Below are 12,565 nucleotides of genomic sequence, written 5' to 3'. Positions count from 1 at the left end.
ATAATTTTTTTTTTTTTTTACTTCATTTAATCCCTGAGTCAACCCTGTGAAAAGAGCTCCTGCCCTCTATTTCATCAAATGAGGAAACAGAGGAGCCTGGGATTGGAGGAATTTGCCCAAGTCACATGGTGTCTGAGCCAGAACCAGGACAGCGAGCCAGACTCCCAGCCTCCATGCTCCTGCTCTCCTCACTCCTTCCTGCTGACCTTCAGGAGAGGGAGGCCTGGGTGGTTGCAGTGGGGCCCGAGCAGGACTTGGTCCTGGTTAGCCTTAGTATCTGGGACGGTGGCTAGCCCGGGGAGATGACCGGAGCAGCCCGGCAAAAGGCAGGCAGGGCAGCAAGAAAACAGGCAGGGGCCGTGCTGACAGGGGCCTAAGGATGCTGCGGAGGAGGAAGGGCCGTGATGTGGGGGAGGAAGGAGGGGGGTGATGTACCAGCACCTCTGCTGAAGCCAGTGGAGCCCGAGAGTGCAGCCAGGCCTCCGTCCCCAGAACCTGGAACCAGCCTGGGGGAGGGAGGAAAGACAGTATAGGGCCTTTGGTCTAAGCCCTTAAAGGCCTGCCCCGGTTGTCCCTCCTTACCCTAGGCTGCCATGGACCCAAGACAGGCAGGAGACAGCCCAGTGTGTAGATGGGCTCCTGGAGGACACAGGGGATATTGTACCCCACTTCCTGGTGCTCATGATTCCAGTCTTGGGAACTGGATATGGGGGCAGGGCCCCTTCCCTGCTCTTCCCAGTCCCTGGGCCTGCGGGCCTGGCACAGAGGGGGTTAAGGGCCCTGGAACCTTGCCTGGCGGAGGGGGGCACAGGGAACTGTCACGAGGAGCCTTGTCTGGCCTGATAATCCAAGCTGCCTATCTCTTCCACAGCAGCTGTGAGGCAGACAGGTTGTCCTGGCAGGGAGGGAGGGAAGCAAGGGCCCGGCTGATGGCGGGAAGGATTTGAGGTGGGAGGGACACCCAGGCTCCCTGGGGATCCTTTCCCACCCAAAGGCCACCTTCAGGACCGTACCTGCGGGCCAGAGGTCAGGGCCCGGGTCTGAACGTGGGGGTTGCCACTGACCCAGAGACTAGGAAGTGCGAGCTGATGAACAAACAGACTTAGGGAGGTGTTGATCGGGAAGCTTCTATTTCTGACTCCGTGTGTGTCTGCGCGGGGGCGCGAGGGGTGCACTATCACGTGCATCTTCAGGCGTCTGAGCGAGTGCACGTGCCCATGGGTTCCTGCCCCCCTGGAGAGGGCCCGGAGGGAAAGCCCGCTGCAAAGCCAGAAGGGAAGGAGATCCGGCATTTGTTGAGTTCCTATGATATGTGAGCCAGGTTCTACCTAGCCCTTTCCAGCTCTGCTATCCCATTTCATCTGCACACCAATCATGGACAAGGAGGCGTTTTAAGCCCATGTATCTGACAAGGCAGCCGAGGCTCCAAGAGCGGGCAAGGGCCCGGGCTACCCAGCGGTAGGAGTGGAGTCCAGGGTCTGGCAAATCCGGAGCTGTGCTTTTCCCTTTGGGCTCTGAGTCCCTCCGGGGCAGGTGGTCTGGAAGAAAAGCCACTCTAAGGCAGAACCCCGAGCTACACGGGCTAGGGCTCTGGTTCAAGCTAAGGATGGCGTGTGAGGCCCGGGCACGTGAGCTCCACGCCAGGGCCTGGGTCACAAGCTGCAGGAGTCAGAAGGGAGAAGGTTATCGCCAGGTTGGAGCAGCTGTGGAAGAGGCTCAAAAGGGGACTGGACGGGGCGGGGGGGGGATCTGAGCGAGTGGGAGCGAGGAGGGCGTCCTGAGTCATGCGGAGGCTTTGCACACATTCTTTCCCTGAATCTCCCCGGGGGCCTTGTGAGGTAGGTATTACTGCCATCCCCATTTTAGAGATGAGGAGACCAAGGTTCAGGGAGATGAGGCGACATGCTCAGGTAAGTGGCAAAACTCAGGTCTGATTCTCTCGCCTTTGAAACTCAAAAAGTTGGGGCGCCTGGGTGGCTCAGTCGATGAAGTGTCTGCCTTTGGCTCAGGTCATGATCCTGGAGTCCTGGGATCGAGTCCTGCATCGGGCTCCCTGCTCAGCAGGGAGTCTGCTGCTCCCTCTGCCCCTCACCCTGCTTGAGCTCTCTCTCAAACAAATAAAATCTTCAAAAAACAAACAAACCCTCAAAACGTCCTCACAGAGACGCACAGAAAATCCACCTCGTTCATAGCAAGTTTGTGCACAAAGCCTGGGGCCCGGAGGCTGAGAGCAGAGCTGTCGTCCTGCCTCCTCTCCCACTTTCTTGGATCACGCAGGCCACGCGTTTACTCCAGGAGCCTGTTTCTCAACGATAAAATTGGCACATACGGGCACCTGGCTGGCTCAGTCGGCAGAGCGTGTGGACTCTTGATCTCAGGGTTGTGAGTTCGAGCCCCCATTGGATGTAGAGATTACTTAAAAATAGATTTTTTACCAAAAAAATAAAATTGGCATGTAGTCATCTTTTGGAGACGGATGGACGTTGGCGAAGTCCCCAGGGAAGCCAGTGCTAGGAATCCACGGCATCTGTGTTGGTCGCTCGACAGGTACACTTGCTCGTGGGGCTGAAGGGCACGGAGAGTGTGAAGGGGCGTGTCAGGTACTTGAGCGCTAGTTGGGCACCGACTGCGGGGTCAGTGTCTGTTCTGTGCAAAGGTGTTCTCTGAGGGTCTCGCAGGACGAGACCCATGAGGGGTGCTGGGGCCACAGAGAATCCGGTAAGCTGCCTGCTCCCGGGGTAGCTGGGGACAAATAAGGGATCAGATGAACTCTCGGTGTGATGAGGAAAACAGAGCAGGTTCAAAGCCTGGACATTAGGGGGCAGGTTAGGAGGGAGGGTTAGGAGAACCTTCTCAGGATGGCCATGATGAAACCACGCAGTCATCTCAGGTGCCCTGGATCTCGAGCCCCAGCGTATCACACAGAGAGCACGGATGAGAGCAGTGTTCCAGCTTTTCTTTCTCACACCTGGTAAGCTCCTAGGCTCTCGCTTTGGGTCCCCTGGGTGTAAAGCAAAACAGGAAAGTAAGAACCTCCCAGAACTTCTCAAAATCCTTGGTTCCAGGATGAGTTTTGCTGCTGATTGTACTTTGAGTGGGACACTGAGTGACCCTATGATTTGGCCACCAAAGTTTTCAACTTCACGAAACTTAGTAGAGTAACCAAGAGGGAATTAAGAGTAATTTTACGAGCCGAATGTATTTTTTAGTATGTGCGCTGCGTCTGTGTTTTTGTAGGCGTTACGCATGTGTGCTGTGCACATGTGTGTGTGTGCGTGTGTGTGTGCGTTCCACGTGCTTTCTGTGTATCTCTGACTACCTGCCGCCGCCTTGCTGTCTTAGGGTCATGGGTTCCCATGTGCTGAGAGGTGGAGGAAACCCTGAGGCTTTGGTGGGTGATTCGCTCCCCTTCTCTGGGCCTCAGTTTCCTCTCCTCTATAAATGGAGTACTTGAATCCCATGATTTTGAAGGATTCTTGCAGATCTGACCACCCTTAACTTTGTCATTCACCACACGGTTTACGCATTTCATCCACAGAAGATCAAAGTCAGAGTCGAGGGCTCAACGCTGCTGTGGCAGGGACTGGGATTAGACGTGAGACGGTTAAGGTCCCGGACAAGTGCACACTGGCCTCAGGAGAGCCACGGAGCTCCTGATCTGAAGCAACAGTTGTTAGAATGCAAGGCCACGGGAGGCTGGGTGGCTCAGTAGGTTAAGCATCTGCTTCAGCTCAGGTCATGATCCTGGGGTCCTGGGATCGAGCCCCGCCTCAGGCTTGAGCAGGGAGCCTACTTCTCCCTTTCTCTCTGCTGCTCCCCCTGCTTGTGCGTGCCCTCTCTCTCTCAAATAAAAAATAAAATTTAGAGGGGCGCCTGGGTGGCACAGCGGTTAAGAGTCTGCCTTCGGCTCAGGGCGTGATCCTGGAGTTATGGGATCGAGCCCCACATCAGGCTCCTCCGCTATGAGCCTGCTTCTTCCTCTCCCACTCCCCCTGCTTGTGTTCCCTCTCTCGCTGGCTGTCTCTATCTCTGTCGAATAAATAAATAAAATCTTTAAAAAAAATAAAATAAAATTTAGAATGCAAGGCAAGGTCCAAGGACCTGGATTGTGTCCTCCGCCCCCATGCTGGCCAGGGAAGGGGCAGAGTCTCCATATGATTTCTGGAAGGGTTCTAAGGAGGCAAAGGGACGGAAGGGCTGTCATCCAGGAGACAGCTCGGGGCGGGAAGCATCCTCAGGTCCTCGTGGCCCCTGCAGGCTCCTGATAAGCAGAAGGGCCTCCACCCTGATAGCCCCAAGTCTGCTTATCAGGGTCCCCAGACTACCCCACCCAGGCTCAGACTCTGCTCCAGCCCACACCCTGATGACAGCCCCCTCCACCCCAGCCAGGGCCATAGCCACAGGATCTCTGGCTGGCTGAGATATCTGTCTCCTCTACCTTCAGGACCCCTGGTTTCTGCCCACGTTCACCTTAGGTCTTAGGACTAAGCAGGGGCTAGGCAGGACGCCTCGGCGATGAGTGGCATAAATCATGGCCTCAGTGCATGAAGCCTTTACTCTGGTAAAGGAGCCTGAACTGTCGGTGGGTCTCTGAGTTGAGGTGACTTGGCAGGAGGGGTCACAGGACAGGAAGGGGGGCAAGGAGCAGACATGTGATAATTTCTCACCTGGCTCGAGTGCCTGGGTTTCGGAAGGTTTCTCAGCCGTATTTCTAAATTCTTACAACTTGGTGAACTACGTGTTCCCACCAAAGCTCAGGGAAGTAGCACTTTGCTTCTGGTCACACAGCTAGTGAGTGAGACAGGGGAAAGAAGGGGGGCACGGACATTGCTTCCACAGGTGCTAGGTCTGACCTCGGAGTTCGAGATGAGCATGCACATGACCCTGGTCACCCCCATAGGAGCGAGGTATGGATTGCTCCGCTTGTACACGAGAAAACCGAAGCTGAGGGCACTCGGTCCGAGGTCACAGAGCTGGATGCAGGCGACGAGGGACTATCACTCAGAGCCTGCTATTCTTTCCTTCCTCCCTCCCTTTTCCTTTCTTTCTAAGATTTTATTTTTTTTTAAGATTTTATTTGAGAGAGACAGAGTTAGTGACAGAGATAGCGAGAGGCAGCATGAGCAGGGAGGAGAGGGAGAAGCAGACTCCTCACTGAGCAGAGAGCCCAGAGGCTGGGCTCGATCCCAGCATCCTGGGATCATGACCTGAGCCGAAGGCAGACGCTTAACTGACTAAGCCACCCAGGTGCCCTCTTAAGATTTTATTTTTAAGTAATCTTTTTTTAAAGATTTTATTGGTCAGAGAGAGAGAGCGCACAAGCAGGGGGAGCAGCAGGCAGAGGGAGAAGCAGACTCCCCGCTGAGTAGGGAGCCCGATGCGGGACTCGATCCTAGGACCTTAGGATCATGACCTGAGCCGAAGGCAGACGCTTAACTGACTGAAACACCCAGTCATCCCTATCTTTAAGTAATCTTTACACTCAACGTGGGGCTCGAACTTACAACCCCGAGGTCAAGAGTCACATGCCCCACTGACTGAGCCAGCCTGGTACCCCAGGGCCTGTTATTTTGAAACCTGGGCTCTCTCAATGGCCTTGAGCGGCTTTCAAGAATAGCCCATGAGGGGCGTTTAGCTTCTTCATTCGGCTAAGTGCTTTGCCGGCAGCTAGTCCCCTAGCTCGCAGCTCTGAACTGGGGACTGTCGTTACTGCGGTCTACAAGGAGAACAGGAAGGGTCTGAGAGAAAAAGCCTTGCCTGAGAGCTACAGTTTTGTCTGCCTGCCTCCGCAGGCCAAAGTTTTTCTCCTCCCCCGCATCACACTGAGTTTAGCTCCATGTCAGACATTTGACATGACTGACCAATAACCAGGCCCCCATGATTATTTGCCTAAATGATTACTCACACAAATAAATGAGCCCGTAACAGGGAGATTTAACTTGCCAGCGAAGACTTCCCTGCAAAGGTGTTACCCACATATGAAGTGGGAACAGGAGCTAACTAAACAAGAAAGGGGGAAGATGGCGCCAGAGGGAAGAGCAGGGCGCCCGGCTGCCTCAGTCAGTGGGGCATAAGACTTTTGATCTCGGTGTTCTAAGTTCAAGCTCCACGTTGGCTGTAGAGATCTTAAAAATAAATAAATAAAATCTAAACAAAAGCAAAAACGAAAACCGAGGGAAGAGCATGTGCCAACATTGTGCGGCACCAGAAGTAGTACATCTCCAAGGAACCAAACGGTTTGCTCTCTCCTCCCACTCCCATCCTGGCCTCACCGGCCCCTGCAGGGGAGGGGTCTAACTGCCTCCCAGCACACAGACCAGACTGTGTAGGACGGAGAAGGGGCGGGAGCAGAGAAGCAGATGTGTCCCCCTGAATGGGGGTCTAAAAGAACAGATGTGCGGCACCGGGGGGGGGGCTCAGCTGGTTGTGTGTCCAACTCTTGGTTTCAGCGCAGGTCGTGATCCCAGGGTCGTGGGGATGAGCCCTGCGTTGGGCTCTGTGCTCAGCTGGGAGTCTACTTGAGATTCTCTCTCCCTCAGCTCCCCCTACCCTGCATCCCCCCCATCTCCAAACCTCACAGGAACATGCTCTCAGACGAATAAATCTTTAAAAATAAAATACAATAAACAGAGCTCCCCTCCCCCAGTCTAAGAAGCCTCGACACCAGGAGTCTTGCCTTCCCCAGAGGCAGGGAACCGAATACTGCCAGGCTCTCAGGTGAGTAGCTTGAGCTCTGAACAGGCCCCTACCCATTCTTACGCTGACTCTCAGAAGAGCCTGAATTCCCCGGCCCTCAAATGACCCAACAGAGGACCCCCTCCACCCAGGGGAACTTGCCACGGCAGCAGTAGCCTAGGTCTACCCTCCTTGGGCTCAGCATAAACACAGGCAGGCGCCCAGGACCTGAAATTTAAGCCAGAGTCTGTTCCAAGAATCCGGCTGTCAGGACCCTGCCTGCTTTATAGACGTTCAACTAACATTTTTACCACCGCCATCACCGCTGCTGCCACGGCCAGAACAACCGGCACCCGGCTACGGCCAACAATTAAACCCCGAAAGATGGGGTGAGGCCGTTCTTCCTTCTCCCAGGCCCAGCAGACAGATGACCGGCTTCACAGGGAGAGCAGTGAAAGGCAGACCCTAGCCTCAGCAAGGTCCGTGAAATTTATGGGAGAAAGGGCCTAACAAAAAGAGGGGCCAGTGACCCTTGTTCAAAGGAGTCCAGCAGGGAAAGGGTTAAGAGGCAGGGCTTTCTAGAACCCGGGGAAAGTGCCCCACCCAGGGGAGGGGCCAGCGAATTAAAAGGCCAGCAGCTTGGAGCGGAGAGGCAGGGTCAGGGCCTCCTTACCTCTGAAGGCCTCCCCGCAGTCTACAGTTCCAGCTCCAGGTAAGTACCCTCTCCTGGGCCTGTCTGTCTGCTTGTTGGTCTGACCAGAGAGAACCTTCTGTCTCATTATGTGATCTCTGGCTTGTTTAATTCTGACACCGGGTCCCCAAGGAGATCTCACCAGACCCTAGCTCTGCAGGCTTCTCCGGGCCAGTCCCCTTTCCTACCCGACTTGGGCTGCCTTGGCCACAACCATCGAGGAGCTGCTGGCTCAGGAGCTATGGAGCTGGGGGGGGGGGGGTGCTGTGTGTCCAGCACTGACCTGTCCTGCTCTGCCCCCAGCCCCTGGCTCTCCCTGCCACAGTGCTCTCCAAGCCACGCCCCCTGTGCCTGCTGCAGGGCCCTGGCTGGGATATCATCATATACTGTAAGTTTGCGACGAGATACTACAGTATAGATGATGTACTAGTCCGGGTCCCCACAGCTCTGGAGCCAGACGAGGGCAGGGGGTGCTGCAAACCCACCGGGCTCGCCACTCAGCCTATCACAGCCTGCTGACCGCCAGGACGCTTGGAGATGGCGAGGAAACCGTTACCATTACTGAGTTTAGTAATGGTAACGGTTCTCTTGCTGTACCCAGAATACGTGCCAAGAAGAGAGCTCTGGACCCTGGAACAGACCACTGGAAGGGAGGGAGACTCCAGCTCGGACAACAGGGTGGGGGTGAGGGAATGGTTTTCTCTTTCCTATTCTAAGGAAATAAAGATGAGAACCAGTATCCTTGTCTTTTAATTTTATTAGCATTCGAGACTGGGGAGAGGGATGGGGCGAGTGGCACTATCTCATTTAGGACCCAAAAGTCCTTATGCATAGCTTCAAGGTAGAGGACCTGAGGGGACGGGAGAAAGCCCTCTCTGCTGAAACTAGCAACTCAGGGAGGAACTCTGGGTTCAATGCCAGCTAGAAGCAGGATGGCATCGTTCCTACCAAAGAGCCAACTTCTAGACCTAAGCAGCTGGGACCCCAGGCAGAGGAACGACCTGGGAACTGAGCTAAGTTCCTTCCTCCAACAGGAGACGTGGTCAGGCAGGGCTAGGCAGACTCAGTACGGCCAAGCCAGCCGTCAGTCGAAATCAGGCAGTGTCCATGCCTCTCACCAGTTTCTGTCCCTGGGCAGGGGCTGTTCTGGTCAGTGGCTCCTGCCAGCAGCTCTGACTGGGATGCCTTGGGAGAGGCAGCAGTGGGCGGTCACTTGAGAAGCTTCACGATGAGGCGGAGCCGAACATCGCAGAGGAAGATGTCCATGAGGTCGCGGCTCACCTCCTGCGCAATCTGGGAGATCAAGTGCCCCTTTGGACCAATCAGGATCCTCTGAGGGTGGGGTAAGAGAGAGAGACACAAGCCTGCTCCCAGGGCTCCCGAGCAGTGGAGGAAGAACCCCTGCCTAAAGCCCTGGTCCTTTCTCCAAGCCTAACCCGACTTACCACGTGAGATTCTTTGGGCACCAGAAGCTTCTGTTCGATCACCAGCTCCCCGCTTGGGCCTTCCTCCCACATCACTGTCCTCTGCACAGGGAGACATCATGATTAGTCAGACAAGCCTGTATCCTTACCTCTCCAGGCCACAGGTGTGCTGTCCTGGATGTGCGCCTGACAAAGAGCCCCCGAGTCCTTCACTGTGCCCACACCTGCTGCACACTGTAGGGCATCTCCTGGGGCAGGTGCTCTAGGAGCTTCTCTCGGATGATGTTGGCACAGATCTCCTCAGGCGTCTGGCTAGTGAGGACTCCACTGTGGAATTCCCAGGGTCCTGGCCGGGCCTGTGCCAGGAGGTAGTGCTGTGGGTAGAGAGGGGGTAGGTGGGCAGCTCAGTCTCAACCAAGACTTTCCTACTCACTCTCACTACCAGGAACTCTGAGGCTTGTCTTCACATGGTAGAAATCAAAGGCCAGGCTATGGCCAAGGCTAACTGACCTTTAGTGTTTTCACATCCTCCTGGCTTAGGGCTGACAACATGAAGATCTCCCGGAAGTGGGGCCAGCCAATCCTCTGAGGGCCTCCCACAGACTGTGTGTTTGGGCCCTTAGCTGCTGGGCTGGGGCAAGGAGTGCCAGGCTGTGAGCGAAGGGCCTGCCTCATCTTGAGTTTCTTGCCATTGACCACACCTTCGGTAAGGGCTGCTGTGAGCTCTAGGAGAACGGACTTCTGCTTCAGGCAATCTACCTGGGCATGGAGGATGGGAAGAGGGTGTGTGGTCAGTGAGATGGGCACCACGGAGGAAAGCGGACTCCTTCTTCAAGTAGGCGGTGCTCACCTTGTTCATGACAAGGACGCTAGGGACTTGGGAGAACTGGGTCAGGCACTGGAGCACCTGGGGGCTGAGCTGGTTCCGAGTCCACTTGTCTGACACATCCACGAGAACCACAACTAGAAGTTGGCGGGGTAGGGAGCAGGACAAATATACGACCATTCTCTCCCACCCCCCAAAAGTGTCCATGATATGGGCTCTGGGTCAACCCCCATCCTCCAAACTACCAGGAACAAGAGGCCGTGACCATATAAATTGGGCTTCAGATTCCCATCATGAGTCTAACCCAGATCAGCAGATTCCATGCTCTTCCATGGATCTTCCAACAAGGAAAGCTCCAGGTGGTGCCTGAGGGACAGACAAACAGGTCAGGAAGGGTCTTATGACTGACATACTCCTAATGAGGGACAGAGTATAATAAGGGGGTTTTCCAGCCCCTATGATGGAATCGCCCCACCCTCTCCTCAACACCTTTCCCTCTACAAACCTGTTTCCACAGCTATTACCTTTTCTGTTTAACAGGGCTGATGAGGCCAGGTGTGTCAAGTAGAATCTAAAATCAGGAAAGAGAGATGCCCACCCCCCAGATGGAATGATTATAACTGGCAAGTGAGAGAAAGGCCACCATTGACGTCAGAAGCTTGCACCCACTCTAGGCCAGGGTGACTAGATTCTTACCCTCCAGCTTTGTTTTAATTCTAGATGGGATCCAAGAGAAAGATGATGACTGTGAATATATGGGAAATTAGGAAGAGTAAAGAGGGAATGAGACCTTTCTGACTAGATGTCAGAGGGTGAAAGTAGAGAGAACTGTACTATGCCTAACGAAAGAGGAGACCCCGTTCCCTCAGAAAAGTGAATCTACACATTTTCTTCAGGTCTAACTATAAGGGAGAGCCTCTTAGGTTCACCGGCTGTCCAGTTTGCTGGACTTCCTTGGCAGGTACCCACCACCTGGGCCTCTTTCTCTGTGATGACCCCCAGAGCTTGGCAGCGAGTGGTGTGCACCTTCTTGGAGACAGGGAACACCTGCCAAAAACAAAATAGTCCCAATTAAGGTCCAGATTACTGTAGGACAATTCATGAAGAAACAGAAAAAAGTGAGAGATGAAAGGGGCGGTTGGGGTGGGGTGTCAAGGATGCAGCATACTTTCCGACCCAGCAGCTGGTTGGAGAGTGTTGACTTCCCTGCATTCGGGGCACCCAGGAGGACCACTCGTAGGACCCGGGGGTTCTCAGGCATGTCGGGACGATGGACCAAGAGGAGATCCTGCTCATCTGTGTGTGGGGGCAGGAAGGGAGTGAGAGATAGTGCAATCTGGATCCCCTGTCAGGTACTCAGTCCTACCCGCCCCCAAAGGAAGTAGGGAATACAAGATTAGTGCACCAGGTTGAAGCTGAGACCTGGCTTTGAGACTTAGTTTGTCCATTAATTTGTTTATATGATTTTATCAAGTTCTCTAACTTCTCTAAGCTCCTTAGTTTTCTGACATGTAAATTGGAGATAATATTAACAATATCTACTTAAAACCTTCTTTTGACAATAGGCAATTTTGTGGAAACAATCAATACAATGCCTGGCATTTAATACTCAATTACTGTGTCAACTTGTACTGTGTAGTTGTGCCTGATAAATGTATGTGCATGTGTGAAAGTACAGATAGATCAGATAAAGCCAGAAATCCCTCCAGCTCGGACAATCTCACCCTAGTAAGGGTGTTATGAAGGCTCTGCAAGCTTTCTCAGTATTTGCAAGTATTAGTTTCTTAAAATACTGAATTAGGATGATCAATTTTTTGTCCACCCTCCCTACCAGAGTGTAGTCTATGTTACTTGAAGACCAGAGGATGCTATTTCCTAGGTGTAACTCAGTCTCCTGACAAGTAGGTGGGGGCACTTATTGGATCCAGTTTGCTTCCCATCTCCGGGGCACAGAGCCACAATTCTGCCTTGCCTGTGGCCCTTCAATCTCTTGCTTTTTGTGAGCATCTCTAATTGTGACCACATCAGTTCCCTCTGGTTCCCAACTCTTAGAACCCTGTAGCTCTCTCCTGTGAGATCCTTCAAGGCTCGCCTCTCTCTCGGGGCCTCAAGATCGTTTTCCATAATATAGGACCAAATATGATAACTCCAGGGACTGAGGAGTTTCCCCGACCCGGAACTTTCACTGCTAAAAACCGTGACAGTCCGGGACAAGCCTATCTGGGTCCTTTACCTCTGTGCATGGACACGCCGGGAGGGCGAGAAGTCAACGAACTGTCTGGCTGAGAGAGTCCAAGAAAGCAGTCCAAGGCTGAGCTCTGGCCATGATGGCGAGAGGCAGAGGCCAGGCGGGGACCAGAGAAGGCGGCGCCCGCGAAACAGGACACGCACCTCCGCTGACAGTCAAAGAGCGAGGAAAGCCGGGCCCCCCACTCTCTCGCTGCGGTGGGGCCCAACTGCCGGACCCCTAACATCACCCGAAGGAGCGTTACCGCGCGACCGCCGGCGGCAGCCATTACAGCCGCAAGGCACTCCGGGAACTGACCAGGAACTCACCTACGATTGGATAGAGCCGTAGAAAAATGAGCGAGCAGGAGAGAGCTAGATTGGCCCAGAGTGCGGAGATACACGGGATGTTGGAGGTGGGTTGGAGGAGAAACTGCTCTGGAGACTGACCGAGGCTAAGGAGAAGGAAAATGTGTATTTAGAGTTTGCGTAGACAGGACGGTCGTTTTGGACTCCCATACACATCCTGCTTTCTTCTTCTCCTGCCAAAGTTTGGTAAAAGGCCCGTCTAGCCCTGGCTTTTGAGAGACTACATCTCCCATGAGGCCAAGCGGCAGAAAGCTTTCTCTTAATTCCTGCTGGAGAAACTGACGCATTGAAGGAGGAAAGGCCGCGGGAGCCGTAACGGGTGCTTTTTAGTTCTCTCTGGTTTCAGGATTGCAG

The 12,565-nt window shown here is 54.1% G+C and overlaps 1 protein-coding gene across 2 annotated transcripts; it reads right to left on the bottom strand.

Annotated features, from left to right (window-relative positions):
* Window positions 1-8,108: 8,108 nt before the first annotated feature.
* On the bottom strand, window positions 8,109-12,167 carry ERAL1 (Era like 12S mitochondrial rRNA chaperone 1). Of its 2 annotated transcripts, none has more exons than XM_026517732.4 (10): window positions 11,850-12,167; window positions 10,785-10,912; window positions 10,586-10,663; window positions 10,141-10,187; window positions 9,921-9,982; window positions 9,641-9,753; window positions 9,301-9,549; window positions 9,015-9,164; window positions 8,812-8,892; window positions 8,109-8,698 (listed from the first exon to the last, which is right to left on the bottom strand). In XM_026517732.4, exons 1-10 carry the CDS (start codon window positions 12,130-12,132, stop codon window positions 8,576-8,578), a joined length of 1,314 nt encoding a protein of 437 aa, XP_026373517.1. In that variant the 5' UTR covers window positions 12,133-12,167; the 3' UTR covers window positions 8,109-8,575. The 2 variants fall into 2 exon arrangements, with proteins under 2 accessions (XP_026373517.1, XP_044246716.1); XM_044390781.3 differs by having other exon boundaries at window positions 8,109-8,659; window positions 11,850-12,164.
* Window positions 12,168-12,565: the final 398 nt, after the last annotated feature.

This window comes from Ursus arctos, unplaced genomic scaffold, assembly GCF_023065955.2.
Source record: "Ursus arctos isolate Adak ecotype North America unplaced genomic scaffold, UrsArc2.0 scaffold_24, whole genome shotgun sequence".
Lineage (NCBI taxonomy): Eukaryota > Metazoa > Chordata > Mammalia > Carnivora > Ursidae > Ursus > Ursus arctos.
Note: the sequence above shows the minus strand (reverse complement) of the source record. Positions and strands in the feature narration are given on the sequence as shown.

Bases quoted from the DNA above. Each gene is read 5' to 3' on its own strand.
- ERAL1 (XM_026517732.4), bottom strand. From the start codon at position 12,132: ATGGCTGCCGCCGGCGGTCGCGCGGTAACGCTCCTTCGGGTGATGTTA. The intron at 9,165-9,300 runs GTCAGTTAGCCT...CTCTACCCACAG, and splicing joins AGGATGTGAAAACACTAAAG to CACTACCTCCTGGCACAGGC. The intron at 8,893-9,014 runs GTGTGGGCACAG...CTCCCTGTGCAG, and splicing joins TGCCCTACAGTGTGCAGCAG to AGGACAGTGATGTGGGAGGA.